Source organism: Drosophila santomea, chromosome 2R (genome assembly GCF_016746245.2).
Source record: "Drosophila santomea strain STO CAGO 1482 chromosome 2R, Prin_Dsan_1.1, whole genome shotgun sequence".
Classification (NCBI taxonomy): Eukaryota; Metazoa; Arthropoda; class Insecta; order Diptera; family Drosophilidae; genus Drosophila; species Drosophila santomea.
In genome coordinates this window covers 17,144,486-17,160,685 of record NC_053017.2, presented here as the reverse complement: position 1 = coordinate 17,160,685, position 16,200 = coordinate 17,144,486, and the positions used below count along the sequence as shown (strand labels likewise).

Below are 16,200 nucleotides of genomic sequence, written 5' to 3'. Positions count from 1 at the left end.
CGCCAACTCCTCGAAAATCCCTCGTACCTTGTTTGTTGGCCAAAAAAAATGCATGACGTTCGGACCAGTTTGTGGCGCCTCGGAAGTGCAGCGCCTCATTTGAATAATTGAAATCCACTTGCACTGCAATTAAGAGCATAAAACGAAATGTTTGCGTTTCTACACTTTCCATGCGGGACCCAGTGCGAGTCACAAAATCGAATGCAATGAGCAATGTGCCTCACTTGGCTCAAATTGCCGGAAAATTTCGTTTTAGCAATCGAATTGTCTGTCTTCCCAGAGCTCTTAAAACATGCATCGAAATGGGAATGCACTTGGTGTTCGAGTTCATTTTCGAGCTGCAGCGGAAGTCGTTAAAGGCCTTTCCAGTGACTCAAATGTAGCAATCTCACGCACAAGGCCAAAACTTTTTCCACTTTTGGGTTTTACCCGCAGGAGGGGACATTCTCAGTTAAATGAATCTTTTGTGTCCCGCATAAATGTCAGCCAAACACTTTAAAGTGCAGCAGTTAATTGCCATACTTGGGTCGACCTAAACACGGAAATTGCATGATAACCTGGTATACACTTTTAACACGATTTTTAAATACCATTTAAATAGATTGAGGTTGAAATATTGTGGCACATTTGTAAAAGGCAAACAAAAAGTGCTCGTCCTGCGAGGATTGGCAACAGTTTCGTGATGACTCCTGGCTGGCTAGTCATTGTTCTTGGCTGCGTTGGACAGTTGAGTGCCCAGATACTTAATAATACTCAGACCAGAGATCTAGAATTGTTGGAAGGTAGACTGCTTCGAGTACTCTCGAGACTAAACCTAGAGGAGGAGTTCAATACTCTGTTGGTCTACGGGAAGGAATGCGTGTTCCATTCGTTATTGAGGAACCTCAAGATACCCGCAGTCACTGTACCATCAGGAAGCACCGATTATGACTGGAACTTTAGTACAGCAACCCTCGTACTAAGCTGTGGATCTGATGCGGAAAATGAAGAGAATTCGTACACCCTACTGAAGTTGCAGAGGAGCAGGCGTCTGATTTATCTAGATGGGAATAGTGAGCCCGAAGCGGTTTGCATGAAGTACTCCTTGAAGGAGCAGCATAACATAGCCATGGTCAGGTCGGACCTCGATCAATCGGATACCTTCCATTCCTGTCGCTTCTTTCAGACACCCAACTATGTAGAAGGCCACTTCTTCAAGGACCAACCTATCTACATTGAGAACTTTAAGAACATGCGTGGTGCTACTATAAGAACTGCGCCAGATAGTGTGGTGCCACGAACCATGGTTTATCGCGATAAAAGATCTGGTGAGACTAAGATGTTTGGTCACCTGGGACACATGATGAACACCTATGCCCAGAGACTGAATGCCAAACTGCAGTTTATAAATCTAACGGCGTCCGGGGTCAAGAAGGCCAGTGTCATGGATATAATGAAATGGGCTGAGGAGGATGTTGTGGACATTGGCACGACACTGGCCAGTTCCCTGCAGTTTAGAAATTTGGATACCATCTGGTATCCTTACCTGCTCACCGGCTACTGTCTAATGGTGCCAGTTCCTGCCAAGATGCCCTACAATCTGGTGTACTCGATGATAGTGGATCCCCTGGTCCTGAGCATCATCTTCGTAATGCTGTGTCTCTTCTCTGTTTTGATAATCTACACGCAACATTTGTCCTGGAAGAACCTCACCGTGGCCAACGTCCTGCTAAATGACAAAAGTCTACGAGGCCTTTTGGGTCAATCGTTTCCATTTCCGCCGAATCCGAGCAAGCACCTCAAGCTGATCATCTTTGTCCTGTGCTTTGCCAGCGTTATGATCACCACCATGTATGAGGCCTACCTGCAGTCGTTTTTCACACAGCCTCCATCCGAGCCATACATTCGATCCTTTCGAGACATTGGAAACTCCTCACTTAAAATGGCAATCAGCAGGATAGAAGTGAATGTCCTCACCTCCCTGAACAACTCACATTTTTGGGAAATAGCCGAAGATCATCTGCTGATCCTCGACGACATTTCCGAACACCTAACGCTGCGCGACTCCTTCAACACAAGTTTCATATTCCCGGTATCCGTGGATCGTTGGCATGGCTACGAGGAGCAGCAGAAGCTATTCGCTGAACCCGCCTTTTACCTGGCCAGCGATCTCTGTTTCAATCAGTTCATGCTGTTCAGTCCCCCCTTGCGACGCTACTTGCCCCATCGACATCTATTCGAAGACCACATGATGCAGCAGCATGAGTTTGGCCTGGTGAAATTCTGGAAGAGTCAAAGCGTCATCGAGATGGTCAGACTTGGCCTGGCATCCATGGAGGACCTTAGTACGCAGAGAGAAGTTGAGGAGAGCCTTTTGCTGGACGATATCTCATGGATACTTAAGCTGTATCTGGGAGCCATGTTGATTAGTAGTGTTTGCTTTTTATTGGAGATATTGCGTTGCGGAGAGAGATGCAAACGGCTATGGCAGTGTAGATTGTAAAAAAAAAAATTTAAATACACAAATTTGTCTTGTTAAATTAATTCAAATACAGAGATAGTTAATACTGCGTTTTGTTAGGCATATAGGCTACATCTATAACAAGACAGAATGTTCCGTCATGTCCCAAATCTAGTATACTACCTGACTACATTTTGAAATAGAGTTACGGCTTACAGTCGTTGTGCCTTTGATGGTATTTTACGACAGGAAAATGCAGAACAAATTGGAATACCACTTGTCACGCCTGCAGATTTTTACACGATATGGTTTAAAACTGTTGGCCCTTTCCAACTAACATTTTAATGATTCATTTTTTACAAGGCTAACATCACTGTAAATCGTTGGGATAAGTTTCAAACATGTAAGGCCCTTATATGTGTATTTCACATGAAAGCCATTTAAATAAACGATAAATGAAACAAAAAGGAGCACAATACAACGTATTAAAACAGTTTGTTTTAAGGCAATGACATGGTTGGTCATATTACTCTGCTTCCTGGGATATTTTCCGTCCAAAACCAGAGCCTCATGGATTACGAGTTACTTCGCCTTCTTCTAAAACTGCGCCAGGAGGAGTTTTACGATACACTGCTAGTCTATGGAGAGAATTGTGAATTTCATTCGCTAACCAGAAATTTAGATGTTGCCGTAGTGCTGCTGTCGGATACCATGAATTTTGATTGGATTTTTAGCAGCCTCACCTTGATACTTAGTTGTGGACTTGGCATAGAAAGAGGAGGATCTAATAGCACTGCTTTTAAGCTGCAACGGAACAGACGACTAGTTTTATTGAAAGGCGATATTCATCCAAGTAATATATGTAATTTATACACCCAAAAGGATCAATACAACGTAGCCTTCGTTAAAGACAACTTTGGCGAGTCAAATGTCATATACTCCTGTCGCTATTTTCAAGATCCAAATATAGAAGAAGTACATTTATCAGAGGCGAGGCCTATCTTTATAGAACAATTTCGAAATATGAAGGGAAAAGCAATCAGAATTGTGCCTGATCTCTTGCCACCTCGATCCATGCTGTACCAGGATGCAAAGGACGGTGAAACGAAGATGATTGGCTATGTAGCAAACTTAATCACTAACTTTGCACAGAAACTGAATGCCACTTTGCAGTTACACATTCTGGATACTTCAACGAGCATCACAGAGATATCAAGGATGGCTAAGGACGAGGAGCTTGATATGGGCGTTTTTTTAGAGGCCTCATTATATTCAACAAATCTTGACACGGCGAGCTATCCTTACCTTTTGACATCATACTGTCTTATGGTTCAGATTCCAGATAAGGTGCCTTATAATTGGGTGTATGCCATAATTGTGGATCCGCTCGTCCTGGGAATAATCTTTGTGTTGTTCTGCCTGCTCTCTGTACTGCTAATTTATAGTCAGAAAATGTCATGGCAGGATCTAAGTCTAGCAAATATATTACTAAATGATAAGAGCCTGCGAGGACTCCTGGGCCAATCCTTTCCGTTTCCATTGAATGCTAGCAAAAAGCTGAGACTGATTTTCACCATTTTATGCTTTGCAAGCATTATGCTTAATACGATGTACGATGCCTACTTGCAATCCTACTTCACGGACCCGCCATCTGAACCGTACATTCGTTCCTTCAAGGACCTTGGTAAGCTTCGCCATAAGACTGTCATCACTGCGACTGAGGCAAGTGTGCTGAATAGCACCAACAACACAAAATTTCTCGAAATTCCTAAAAAGCACCTACGCCTCTATGAGAGTGCGCGGGAATTGTTCGCACTTCGTGATACCTTCAACCTTAGCTATAACTACTTGGTCACTGAAGACCGTTGGAGCTCCTATGAGGAGCAGCAGAAACTCTTTAAGGAGCCAATGTTCTACTACTCGAATGATCTCTGCTTCTCGCGCATGATCTTCTTTTCCATTCCCCTGCGGAGACACCTGCCCTATCGACACCTCTTCAATGAGCATATGATGCGACAGCAGGAGTTCGGCTTGGTGAAGTACTGGAAGAGCCACAGCTTCTTTGACATGGTGAGACTTGGTCTAACGACTCTCGAGGACCTTAGTCAGCCAAAGCCGTACAGTCCAAGCCTTCTGATGGAGGACATCTCTTGGATAGTGAAACTTTATCTCGTCGCCATTTTGCTGTGTGTTTTCTGCTTTATGTCGGAAATAGGATGGGAAAAATGGAAGCGTTGGCGAGAATTGAATTAATCAAATCTTATCCGTAACCTATCCTTTTAAAAGGTAGGTTCCGATATGCAGAACGTTACATAGATCAGTTACAAAATATGCACCTCATACCAAAATGAACTTTTTATTTGCAGATTACACGCAAGCCGTACTTGTTTTGAACTTCACACAATGTAAAGAACACGTAAATTGCGTGACAGATTGGAAGTATGTAAGTCCGGCTGAAATACAAAATTGACGAGACTCTCGAGGATTCCAGCAGTTACAATTAGACCATGGCTTGGTTGATTATCCTTCTTCTTTGCACTGGAAGTGCTTGGGCTCAGCTTTCGGCTTTAGTCGGTAACAGTAACCGAGATCTTGAGGATGCAATATTGAGCCTTCTTCAGAGATTGCAATCGGAAAGTTTCTACGACACTCTCTTAGTTTATGGAGAGAATTGCACGTTTCCTGCTCTATCCACAAGATTACCAGTATCGTCTGTTCTGGTTTCTTCGGGAAGTACTAGCTTTGATTGGAATTACAGCAGCCTAACACTGATACTAAGTTGTGGGTTCGAAGTAGAGAGGGAGCAGAACTACCGCACACTTATAAAGCTACAAACAAACAGGCGTTTAATTTTTCTACATGATGATGTCCAGCCAGGGTCTGTATGTGAGTACTACTCAAAAAAGGAGCAATATAACACAGCCATGGTGAGAGAAAACTTCCCGCAGTCGGGTTTAATATACTCCTGCCGTTTATTTCATGGCCAAAACTATGAAGAAGTAAGTATCGACGATGGCAAAGCAATATTCATAGACCAATTTCGAGACATGCATGGAGCTCCGATCAGAACGATCACCGATAACTTGGCACCACGATCCATGGTGGATAAGGATCCAAAAACTGGCGAGAAGAAGTGGACTGGCTTCGTGGCCAATTTGCTGAACAACTTCATTGAAAAGGTTAACGCAACCCTGGACATGCAGTCCGAATTGGCCGAGGTGGAGGGAAAAATATTCTTTGTGAATATTTCGAAGTGGACTGCAAACGATCTGCTGGATATCGGAATGAGCGTGGACACCACTGGGGAAATGACGAACTTCGATACGTTCACGTATCCCTATTTGATGTGCTCTTATTGCTTCATGGTGCCTCTTCCGGACAGGATTCCCTACAACGAGGTGTACGGGGTGATCATTGACCCCGATGTGCTGGCTCTGATCTTTCTTATATTCTGCATCTTGTCGGTGCTGCTGATCTACATCCAGGGGAGGTCCTTGAGTCTGACCAGTGTCCTGCTGAACGATATGTGCTTGAGGGGCTTCCTCTGTCTGCCCTTTCCCTTTCCCCGTCAAAGCAGCAGGAAACTGAAGCTGATGTGCTTGCTTCTATGCTTTGCTAGTCTAATGACCACCACCATGTATGGAGCTTATTTGAAGGCCTTCTTGTACAGCCCACCACCACAGCCGATGATGCGTACCTTTGGCGATTTGGAAGGGTCCAGGTACAAGATTGCCATGAACTGGGCCGAGATGGATATGCTGAGATTCGAGAACAATCGAATCCTTCCGCACGTGAGCAACGAGCGGGTCGAGATCTTCAAGGACTATCATGAATTCGTTAGGTTGCGGGAGTCCTTCAATAGCAGCTATGCCTTTCCGGTGAACAGTGTGCGCTGGGGCACCTACGATGAGCAGCAAAAGCTCCTATTCGATCCCGTATTCTACTACTCCAATGAAATCTGCCTTAGCCGCGACAACATACTAAGCTTTCCCATCAGACGTCACCTGCCGTATCGCCATCTCTTCGAAGAACACATCCTGCAGCAGAAGGAGTTTGGGTTGCTGAATCACTGGATCGATCACAGCTTCTTGGACATGTTGAGGCTAGAACTTACACCACATGCGGACTTGAGAGAGCCTCTAGAGGAACTGGCCATCGATGTGGATGATCTCTACTGGATTCTGGGCTTGTACTCCTTGGCACTGGGCATCTGTTGCTGTTGCTTTGCACTGGAGATTCTGGGAGCTTCGAATCACTGGAGTCGCTTTAAATTATATATTTCAAAGATCTTTACAAATTAAATCCTTATATTGCTTACTTTTATTAAACTTTTGATGATTATAATCAAATTATTATTGATTTACACAAACGGTTCTCACGTGGTATGAAAGAAAGTCATTATACTAGCCGTTTGTATACTTATTGTGAAAAATATGTAAGGCCGGTGGGAGTTGGGGTTCAAAACCATTAACAAAAGGGAAACATTTAGTTTCTGGAGTATAATACAACCGGTAATTTCCCAATCAAGAGTTGTAAGCTGCCCCCAGTAGCATGTCAACACAATATGAGAAACATGAAAAGTGCATGCCAGTTCAAATTTTAATCTATATTTACAGTACAAAATGTCAGAGAAGCACAGGACTAGCCACAGTTAAGCGAAAACCATGGCGTGGCTTATTATCCTTCTTCTCTGCGTTGGGAATTCAAGTGCACGGTTTCTGGACTACTCGTACATTCATAATAGTAGCCCACACTTGGAGGATAGAGTATTCAGTCTACTCGTGAGATTACAATTGGAGCAGTTCTATGACACACTGCTTCTCTATGGAGACGATTGTGTTTTTCATTCAACATCCCGGCGTTTGAATGTATCCACAGTGCTCGTGTCCTCGGGCAGCTGCAACTTTGATTGGAACTTCAGCAGCCTAACCTTGATATTGAGCTGTGGTCCTGAAGAGGAAAATGAGACAAACTACGAGACTCTCGTAAAATTGCAATTAAACAGGAGGTTAGTATATCTACTAGGAGTTACTAAACCGCATTCGGTGTGCGAAAGATATTCACAGAAGGAACAATACAATATAGCTGCAATAGCAGAAGACTTCGATAGATCGAAAACTATCTATGCCTGTCGCCACTTTAAGGATCCTAACATCGAGGAAGTGAGTTTACTGGATAGTAAACCAGTTTTTATAGAGCAGTTCCGGAATATGCAAGGAAAACCCATCCGAACAGCGGCAGATCTCTTATCTCCGCGTTCCATGATTTATGTGGATGCAAAGACTGGTGAAAGGAAGACAACAGGCTATGTGGCTAATTTAGTAAACACTTTCGCTCAGAGAGTAAATGCTACCTTGGAACTAGAAGTTTTGGCCAATAAATTGATCGTAAAGGAAATTTTAGGTATGGTGGAAAACGAACAGCTGGACATTGGGATCACCCTAGAATCGTCATTTCGAATGACATTCATAGACATTTCCAGTTATCCGTACATTCTGACATCGTACTGCCTGATGGTTCAGGTTCCCGCAAAGTTGCCGTACAATTTAGTGTATGCCATGATAATTGATCCGCTCGTCCTGGGAATAATCTTTGTGTTGTTCTGCCTGCTTTCTGTCCTGCTAATTTATAGTCAGAAAATGTCATGGCAGGATCTAAGTCTAGCAAATATATTACTAAATGATAAGAGCCTGCGAGGACTCCTGGGCCAATCCTTTCCGTTTCCATTGAATGCTAGCAAAAAGCTGAGGCTGATTTTTACCATTTTATGCTTTGCAAGCATTATGCTTAATACGATGTACGATGCCTACTTGCAATCCTACTTCACGAACCCGCCATCTGAACCAGAAATCGGCTCATTCGAAGATATTGGTAGCTATAACCGAAGAATTGCAATGCCTGCACTGGAGGTTAATGGTTTAATCAAGACCAATAATTCACACTTCAGGGAGATTCGCGTTGAAGATTTAGAAATTTTCGATAATATGCCGGAGGTCTATAAGCTGCGCGACGACTTCAACCTGAGCTACAACTATGTGGTAACCGGAGATCGCTGGAGATCCTACGCGGAACTGCAGACGTTTTTCAAGGAGCCCGTCTTCTACTATGCGAGGGACTTGTGCTTCTCCAGACTGATCTTCTTGTCGGTTCCCCTGCGCAGACACCTGCCATATCGCCATCTCTTCGATGAGCACATGATGCAGCAGCATGAGTTCGGCTTTGTGAACTATTGGATGAGCCACAGCCTCTTCGACATGGTGAGACTTGATCTGACGCCTCTCAAGGATCTGAGTAGGCCACTAGCTTACACTCCAAGCCTGTTAATGGATGACATCTCGTGGATACTAAAAATCTACCTGGCTGCTGTTGTACTCTGTGTTCTCTGCTTCTTATTGGAAATTGGAGTGGACATGTGGAAACGCAGGATGAACTTTAGAAACCAACAAGTTCTAAGCACCTAAGCACGTCCTATTTTTAGCAATATATTTAAGACCATCAAGATACAAATTAATACTTTGCTTGTATTTTTATTTTATTCTGATAAATTGGAAATAAATCAAAAAGGTCCTTAACCTTGGCCAATACAATTTTTCATTACAAAATACGGGGACCAGAGAATTTTATTACTCAAATAAGAAACACAACTTCAAAATATATATCTACGTTAATTTTGAAAAATAAAGGAAACAGATTTTGTAACTTAATAGTTAGGAAATAAAACTGGTCAATCGTTCATTTTAATAATAATTACAAAAAATGTAATTTTGTAATCAAGAGAAATGTCTTCCAGTTAGCAACCTCGTAATATCAAATTGATATTGATCAAACTAAGGACTGGAGTTAAGACATTTAGCGACTAGTTAATTGTTTACACGCGAAATATAGTCGTTTACAGCCAGCCACTTATTAAGTGCACTTTAGAGTGTGCTCTGAATATTAAGGCATGTAAACACAATACGTGAAACATGAGAATTGCATGCCCCACCAACACTTTTGAGCCAATTCACAGGCGTGTGGGCTACAAAATGTGATGAATGCACCAGAATTCCATCAGTCACTTTAGCACCATGGCTTGGCTAATAATCATTTTACTCTGCCTTGGAAATTCCAGGGCTCAATTGTTGGATGTCACCAATACCAGTTACCTAGACTTTGAGGACAGATTGTTTGGTCTGCTCGTAAGATTGCAACTGGAGAAGTTCTACGACACGCTTTTAGTTTATGGAGAAGATTGTGCCATTCCTTCTCTGTTTGAAAGACTGAAAGTCCCTGCAGTGCTGGTCTCCTCGGGTAGCACCAACTTCGATTGGAACTTCAGCAGCCTAACACTGATACTCAGTTGTAGTTTCCAAGCCGAGAGAGAAGAAAACTATCGAACACTGATGAAGCTGCAAATAAACAGGCGCCTTATCCTTCTTAGAGGAGATATAAAACCCGAGTCTGTGTGCGATTTCTATTCTCGAAAGGAGCAACATAATATAGCCATGGTGAAGGAAAACTTTTACCAGTTCGGAGTGGTATACTCCTGTCGCCTATTTCAACATCAAAACTACGAAAAACTGAATCTAATCGACGGCAAGTCGATTTACATAGACCAATTTCGCAACATGCATGGAAACGTAATAAGAACATTAACCGACAAAAAGACACCGCGAACCATACCTTATCGTGATGATGAAACCGGTGAGGAGAAGTATAAGGGCTATGTGGCCATGTTGATAAACCACTTCGTTGAGAAGGTTAACGCCACTATGGAAATGCAGGAGGATTTGATCCAGGAGAGAAACCTATCATTCGTGGACATTACGGATTTGATCTCGAAGGACCTTCTGGACATTGGTATTTGCGAGGCTAGGACGCTTAAAATGTCGAACTACGACTCAATCTCGTATCCGTACCTAATGAGCTCGTACTGCTTCATGGTTCCCATGCCGGATGAGATGGCATTTGGTGACGTCTACCTGGCGATTATGGCACCAACCGTTCTGATAATGCTCTTTATAATATTCTGCATATGCTCCGTGCTAATTATCTACATGAAGGAGAGGTCCTGGCGAAGTCTGAGCTTCTCTAGTGTCCTGATGAATGATATCTGTTTGAGAGGATTTCTGGCTCAGCCTTTTCCCTTTCCCCGCAAATCCAACAGAAAACTGAAACTGATTTTCATGCTGGTCTGCTTTTCCAGCTTAATCTCCACCACAATGTATGTGGCTTACCTGCAGTCCTTTATGTGGGGTCTGCCCATCGAACCATTCTTAACGTCATTTGACGATTGGAAAAAGTCCAGATACAAGATGGCCATTAACATCTACGAACGAGAGTTTCTGGAGTCCCTAAATGTGAGCTTGGAGGGAGTGGAGATCTTTCAACACGATGATTTCGCTCGGCTGCGAAAATCCTTTAATACCGAATACTTATTTCCGGTGACGGCTCTGCAGTGGTTCACCTTCAGCGAGCAACAGAAATTCTTCAGTACCAATATGTTCAAATATACAGAGGATTTCTGTCTTAATCATTTCGACATATTAAGTATTCCTATAAGACGTCATTTGCCCTACCGCGACATCTTCGAGGAGCACATGCTGCGCCAGAAGGAGTTCGGGTTTACTAAGAACTGGATTGATGAGAGCTTCAACGATATGGTAAAAGCAAATCTCACCTCGGTTGAAGATTTAAGTCCCCCTCCCAAGGATGATACCATAGAAGTACATAATCTCTACTGGGCTTTCACTATGTACTTTGTTGGAATGGGTATGGGTCTATGCTGTTTTATCTTTGAGCTGCTAGGACCCAAAAAGTACTGGAGAAACTAATGAATACTCTCAGTATATATTATAAGGATATTTTATTTAATATTGCTTTGCATTATTAACCAATTTTGCTATAATACATTATTCACTCTATCCTTCACACTCTACATTATTCAAAAACACTCTGAAACAGACGTCGTAAATTTGGTACATAAAGAAGGGATTCTTTATAAATTATTCAGACATAATCCAAAAAGACGATTTGCTTAAATACCAAAACAAATTTATACAAATTATTAATTTTCTTAATAAATGTGTTTAGCACCAATGAAATCGTTTTTTTACATATATCGTTCAGAAATATGAAATCGTTTCTTTTACAAATATCGTATCAGTAAATACTTTATATGGATATGTCTTCCTTTTTTATTATGCCTATATTTGTTCAGTAGGTAATGTTTTCATCGATCTTATAAAGAAATCGAATAGCCTTATACTAAGGGATATAAAAGGTCACAGGCGTTGACAAGTACAATTTTTTTGTTGACTCCACGAAATGTATGTATTTTTAATGCAACTACAAATTAACTGGGCCATTAGGTACACCTTTAACATTCAGCCAAGTTAACACAATATGGAAAACACACAAATGGCATGCCTGATCGACATTCACTGGACATTTAAGTACAAAATAGTTTGTTCATTGGGAAATTGCAATAGTAACTCTTGCACCATGGTTCGGTTTATTATAATTTTGCTTTGCCTTGGATATTCAGAGGCTCAGATTTTGGATGTTACTACTAGTCATTCCAATTTAGAGGAACGACTACTGAGCCTTCTTCTGAGATTGCAACAGGAGCAGTACGTCGACACTCTATTAATTTATGGAGAAGATTGCGCTTTTAGTTCCTTGTCCAGGAGACTGCAAGTCCCCACAGTATTGGTTTCTTCGGGTAGCACTGCCTTTAAATGGAACTACAGTAGCCTAACTCTTATTCTCAGCTGTGAGTTTCAAGCCGAGAGGGAGGAGAACTATCGAACTCTGATGAAGCTGCAAATGAACAGGCGATTGATCCTTTTGAAAGGAAATATAACACCGAGCTCCGTATGCGAATTCTATTCCCAGAAGGATCAACATAATGTAGCCATGGTGAACAACAACTTCCATCAGTTTGGGATTGTATACGCCTGTCGGCTATTTCAAGAACGAAACTATGAAAAAGTGTATCTATACGAGGGTAAACCCATATATGTAAACCACTTTCGAAACATGCAAGGAGCATCGATCAAATCAGTCACATACAACATGGTTCCTGGATCTATGGCTTACCAGGATCCCAAAACTGGCAAATTGAAATATATTGGATATGTATCGAATTTATTGAATAATTTTGTCGAGAAAATTAATGCCACCTTGGAAATGCAGGAAAAATTGAAAGAAGACGGAAGGAAAACATCTTTTTACAATATTACGAAATGGGCATCGGAAAATCTCGTGGATATTGGCATGAGCTACGCCGCCTACTTCGCAATGGACAACTTCGATACGCTCTCTTATCCGTACATGATGACTTCGAACTGCTTCATGGTTCCCCTTCCGGACATGATGCCCTATAGTGAGATATACATGGGGATTGTGGATCCACCGGTCCTCATAATGTTCTTTGCTACATTTTACATTTTCTCAGTGCTGCTGATCTACATCAAGGAAAGGTCCTGGCGTAGTCTGAGTCCTGTTAATGTCCTGTTTAACGATATCTGTTTGAGGGGATTTTTGGCTCAGCCTTTTCCTTTTCCCCGCCAATCCAACAGAAAACTAAAACTGATTATCATGCTGGTCTGCTTTTCCAGCTTAATCTCCACCACAATGTATGTGGCTTACCTGCAGTCCTTTATGTGGGGTCCTCCATTTGATCCGAAGATAAGTTCCTTCGCCGATCTGCAGAATTCCAGGTTCAAGCTGGCCATTCGAGGGTACGATATAGAGTTGCTGCGACTGTTGAACGTGAGCAGGGAGCACGTGGTGGTCTTCGATGACCCCGGCCAACTGGAAGAATTGCGAGACTCCTTCGATGACAGCTATATGTACCCGATGACCGCCTTGAGTTGGGTTGCCGTCAAGGAGCAGCAGAAGCTCTTCACATTCCCACTGTTTTATTACTCAGAGGAAGTCTGCCTAAATCCTATCGGCATCTTTAGTTTCCCCATAAGACGACACCTGCCCTATCGCGATATCTTTGAGGAACACATGCGGCAACAAAATGAGTTCGGTTTATCAAAGTACTGGGTCGATGAGAGCTTCTCGGATATGGTGAGACTAAAATTTAGAACCATGGAAGATATCATTCCACCGCAGTTAGCTGATTACATTGAAGTAGAAGATCTCTCCTGGGTGTTCGGCATGTACTTGACTGGACTGGGCATCAGTTGCTGTTGCTTTGGACTGGAGCTGCTGGGATTTCCAAGTTGGATGCAGCGGTTAAGACTTACCAACTGGTTTGGGGTTAGAAATTAAATGGTTTATCGAAAAAGATTTTTGTTAATTTGGAAATCGCAATGTTTGCAACATAATTAAATAAAAAGATTCGCTAGCATGGCTAAACTCACTCTGCTCAACCTTCGCCAAAAGCCATAAAGCAAACAAAGAAATGTTGAATTGGGATTAGCCACCTCCGCACAATAAATGATAGCGGATATGGAGAAGCTGTGGTTATTGTTGTCGTTGTTATTCAAATGTATCCGAATAATCACATCGGAGGTTGCGAACATTGAGACAATGCTCAATTTTGGATTTTTTGATTTTGGATGTTGATCGATACGCGATATTGATTTTGATGTGGTTTTAAGAGACAATCGGTCCTATCTGTGTATATCATACATATCTGCGATACGATTGTGAAAACCCCCGCGGTTGGAAATGTGCATTCCACCAGGTATGATGAGTCGTCGACCCAATGAACTGGTCACATATTTGATGACATCTCACATAATTGGCTCTTGCATAAAGACGACCATAAGCAGACCACAATGCGGGTGTCTCAGCAGGAACCGGGGATTATGCAAAACCCTAACTGGCATATGGCTACCGCCATAAAACCGCCTTAGTTTGTGCTCATTTGGATGGACATTTGTGCATATTCCATCCGAATCATAATTGAGTTCGTCACTTTGGCGCCACTTTTGACGCGTGCTGATTGGACCTGGGGCACTGAAATTGAAATTGGATTCGGATTTGGCGATGGGGATGGGGCATTGGGTAACCGGTTAACCCCCAAAAGCGATGTAGTGGGTGAGACAATGGGTTGGCATTGTCATTGCCAAGCCGGTATCGTGAAATCTTTCACTTTCGATTTAGTTGTTAACGAAGTTCTTCTTTTAAAATCGCTCGAACTGGATCATAAATCACGGTGAAAAACGTATGATAATGTGGCATCATTACGCTTCCCAGGCTGATCAATTTGTCATGGGAAGTCGTGGACTTGCTCCAGCTCTGATCCGACCTAATCCTATCAGATCCGATCCGATCCGATCAGATCCGACCTGTGCTCATCCTATGGCACTGACGCAAGCTCAACGCAATCATCGGAATTACACAACCTTTTGACATTTGCAAGGCTTTCGAAGCGAAGCGAAACGAAAGTAGCAAACAGACCATAATCCGTAAAATCTATGGCAGACATTTTTCAATTGCAATCCCAATCCCAATCCCAATTCTGTTATTATCCGCCGTTGACTGCCCATTTCCATTGATGGATGGTGATCGTTAGTCGACCATTTCTTGGCTGCCTGTGTGATCTTCAGGGTCATTTAGATTTAATAGATTTCTGCGGCCCGAGTCATTATGGCTGGCACCTTAACCGCAGTCGACTCACATGTGGAACAATGTCTGTTAGTGGTTTAATAGTTTTTAACCCTTTTTTTTTTGTCTTTTATTGTTGTACGCGCTTTAATGAGACCTCGTTGGGGGCTTCAGCCGCACTCATTATTGAATAGAGTAATTTTAAAAAATTATTTATCGAGCACTTCTGCTATTTACACAGAAACATATTTGCGGACTCTTGAAGGGGCGCTTCGTATTTCAATCCAGTTGCGGCTCATAACACTTAAGAGCCAACTAATTCGACCTCAGGCCATTAAGCATTTCACAAATGTGCTGAAAATGCATAATTTTCGGTGGCGATAATAAAAGAGTATTTCAAATTTAAGAGGTGTTAATTTTTTCGACCGAAGAAACTAATCTGTTTCAATGCCGGACTCGCTGCATTTTTACAAACTCGTATTTTAAGGTCGCACACGAAATGAAATTCGAAAATCTCGTCTGGCTCAGCGTCGTAAGTATGTATATATGCATATATCTGGCTCTTTTTGCTCCATCTTTCTTTAGTTTTCGGTGACTAAAACAAAGGCCCCATCCCACTGAGCCGCAGAGTAACTTATTTCCTTCCTAGTTTTTGTCGCTCAAAGCCATTAGGGAGTTTTAGCGAAGATTGGCAAAACAGTTGCCACCTTTCAGCGGCTCAACGGTTGCTTCCCACAACTCCAAGCCGAAACTCCAATTACCATGGCTGTGGAGCACTTTGAACTTTAATTTGGCTGCTGGGTCGCCGATCTGTGGCGCCCGGTGGCGCCTCCCGCAGCGACACCAATGCGTATACGTAACGTATTAATTATGCGGCCCAAGAGCTCACTTAAAAACAACAAAAACAGCTAAAACAGCAAAAACAGCAACTGGCACTTGGAAGTCGTACGTTAATTAGCCAAATTAATCACAGACCCCCAACGAAATGGGGCCAATCTTGTTGGCATCAATTCGAAGCATTACAAAATGAAAGTTGCGATGAGAACCAATCTCAATTAGAATTCAAATGAGATTTAAACAAGCCACCAGAGACACATTCCATTCCACTTGGCAACATGTGGTTGCATGTTACGGCTCCGACTCCGACTCCGGCCAAGAGGCGTAGCAACAAGTTTTTAATGGGATGGATACCCATTTGTTGCCCCTTAACA

The 16,200-nt window shown here is 42.5% G+C and overlaps 5 protein-coding genes and 1 pseudogene across 5 annotated transcripts; all 6 read left to right on the top strand.

The window, feature by feature from the left end:
• The first annotated feature begins 682 nt into the window (after positions 1 to 682).
• On the top strand, positions 683 to 2,482 carry LOC120444906. The gene has a single exon (XM_039624898.1). It carries the CDS (start codon positions 683 to 685, stop codon positions 2,480 to 2,482), a length of 1,800 nt encoding a protein of 599 aa, XP_039480832.1.
• A 466-nt stretch (positions 2,483 to 2,948) lies between these two features.
• LOC120444905 lies at positions 2,949 to 4,693 on the top strand (annotated as a pseudogene).
• A 794-nt stretch (positions 4,694 to 5,487) lies between these two features.
• Positions 5,488 to 6,741, top strand: LOC120444901. The gene has a single exon (XM_039624891.1). It carries the CDS (start codon positions 5,488 to 5,490, stop codon positions 6,739 to 6,741), a length of 1,254 nt encoding a protein of 417 aa, XP_039480825.1.
• A 363-nt stretch (positions 6,742 to 7,104) lies between these two features.
• On the top strand, positions 7,105 to 9,012 carry LOC120446129. The gene has a single exon (XM_039626954.1). It carries the CDS (start codon positions 7,105 to 7,107, stop codon positions 8,899 to 8,901), a length of 1,797 nt encoding a protein of 598 aa, XP_039482888.1. The 3' UTR covers positions 8,902 to 9,012.
• Positions 9,013 to 9,507: 495 nt separating this feature from the next.
• LOC120446166 lies at positions 9,508 to 11,377 on the top strand. Its single transcript, XM_039626997.1, has one exon. It carries the CDS (start codon positions 9,508 to 9,510, stop codon positions 11,251 to 11,253), a length of 1,746 nt encoding a protein of 581 aa, XP_039482931.1. The 3' UTR covers positions 11,254 to 11,377.
• Positions 11,378 to 11,923: 546 nt separating this feature from the next.
• LOC120446562 lies at positions 11,924 to 13,705 on the top strand. The gene has a single exon (XM_039627581.1). It carries the CDS (start codon positions 11,924 to 11,926, stop codon positions 13,703 to 13,705), a length of 1,782 nt encoding a protein of 593 aa, XP_039483515.1.
• The last annotated feature ends 2,495 nt before the right edge of the window (positions 13,706 to 16,200 follow it).

Bases quoted from the DNA above. Each gene is read 5' to 3' on its own strand.
- LOC120446129 (XM_039626954.1), top strand. From the start codon at position 7,105: ATGGCGTGGCTTATTATCCTTCTTCTCTGCGTTGGGAATTCAAGTGCA.
- LOC120444901 (XM_039624891.1), top strand. From the start codon at position 5,488: ATGCATGGAGCTCCGATCAGAACGATCACCGATAACTTGGCACCACGA.
- LOC120446166 (XM_039626997.1), top strand. From the start codon at position 9,508: ATGGCTTGGCTAATAATCATTTTACTCTGCCTTGGAAATTCCAGGGCT.
- LOC120444906 (XM_039624898.1), top strand. From the start codon at position 683: ATGACTCCTGGCTGGCTAGTCATTGTTCTTGGCTGCGTTGGACAGTTG.
- LOC120446562 (XM_039627581.1), top strand. From the start codon at position 11,924: ATGGTTCGGTTTATTATAATTTTGCTTTGCCTTGGATATTCAGAGGCT.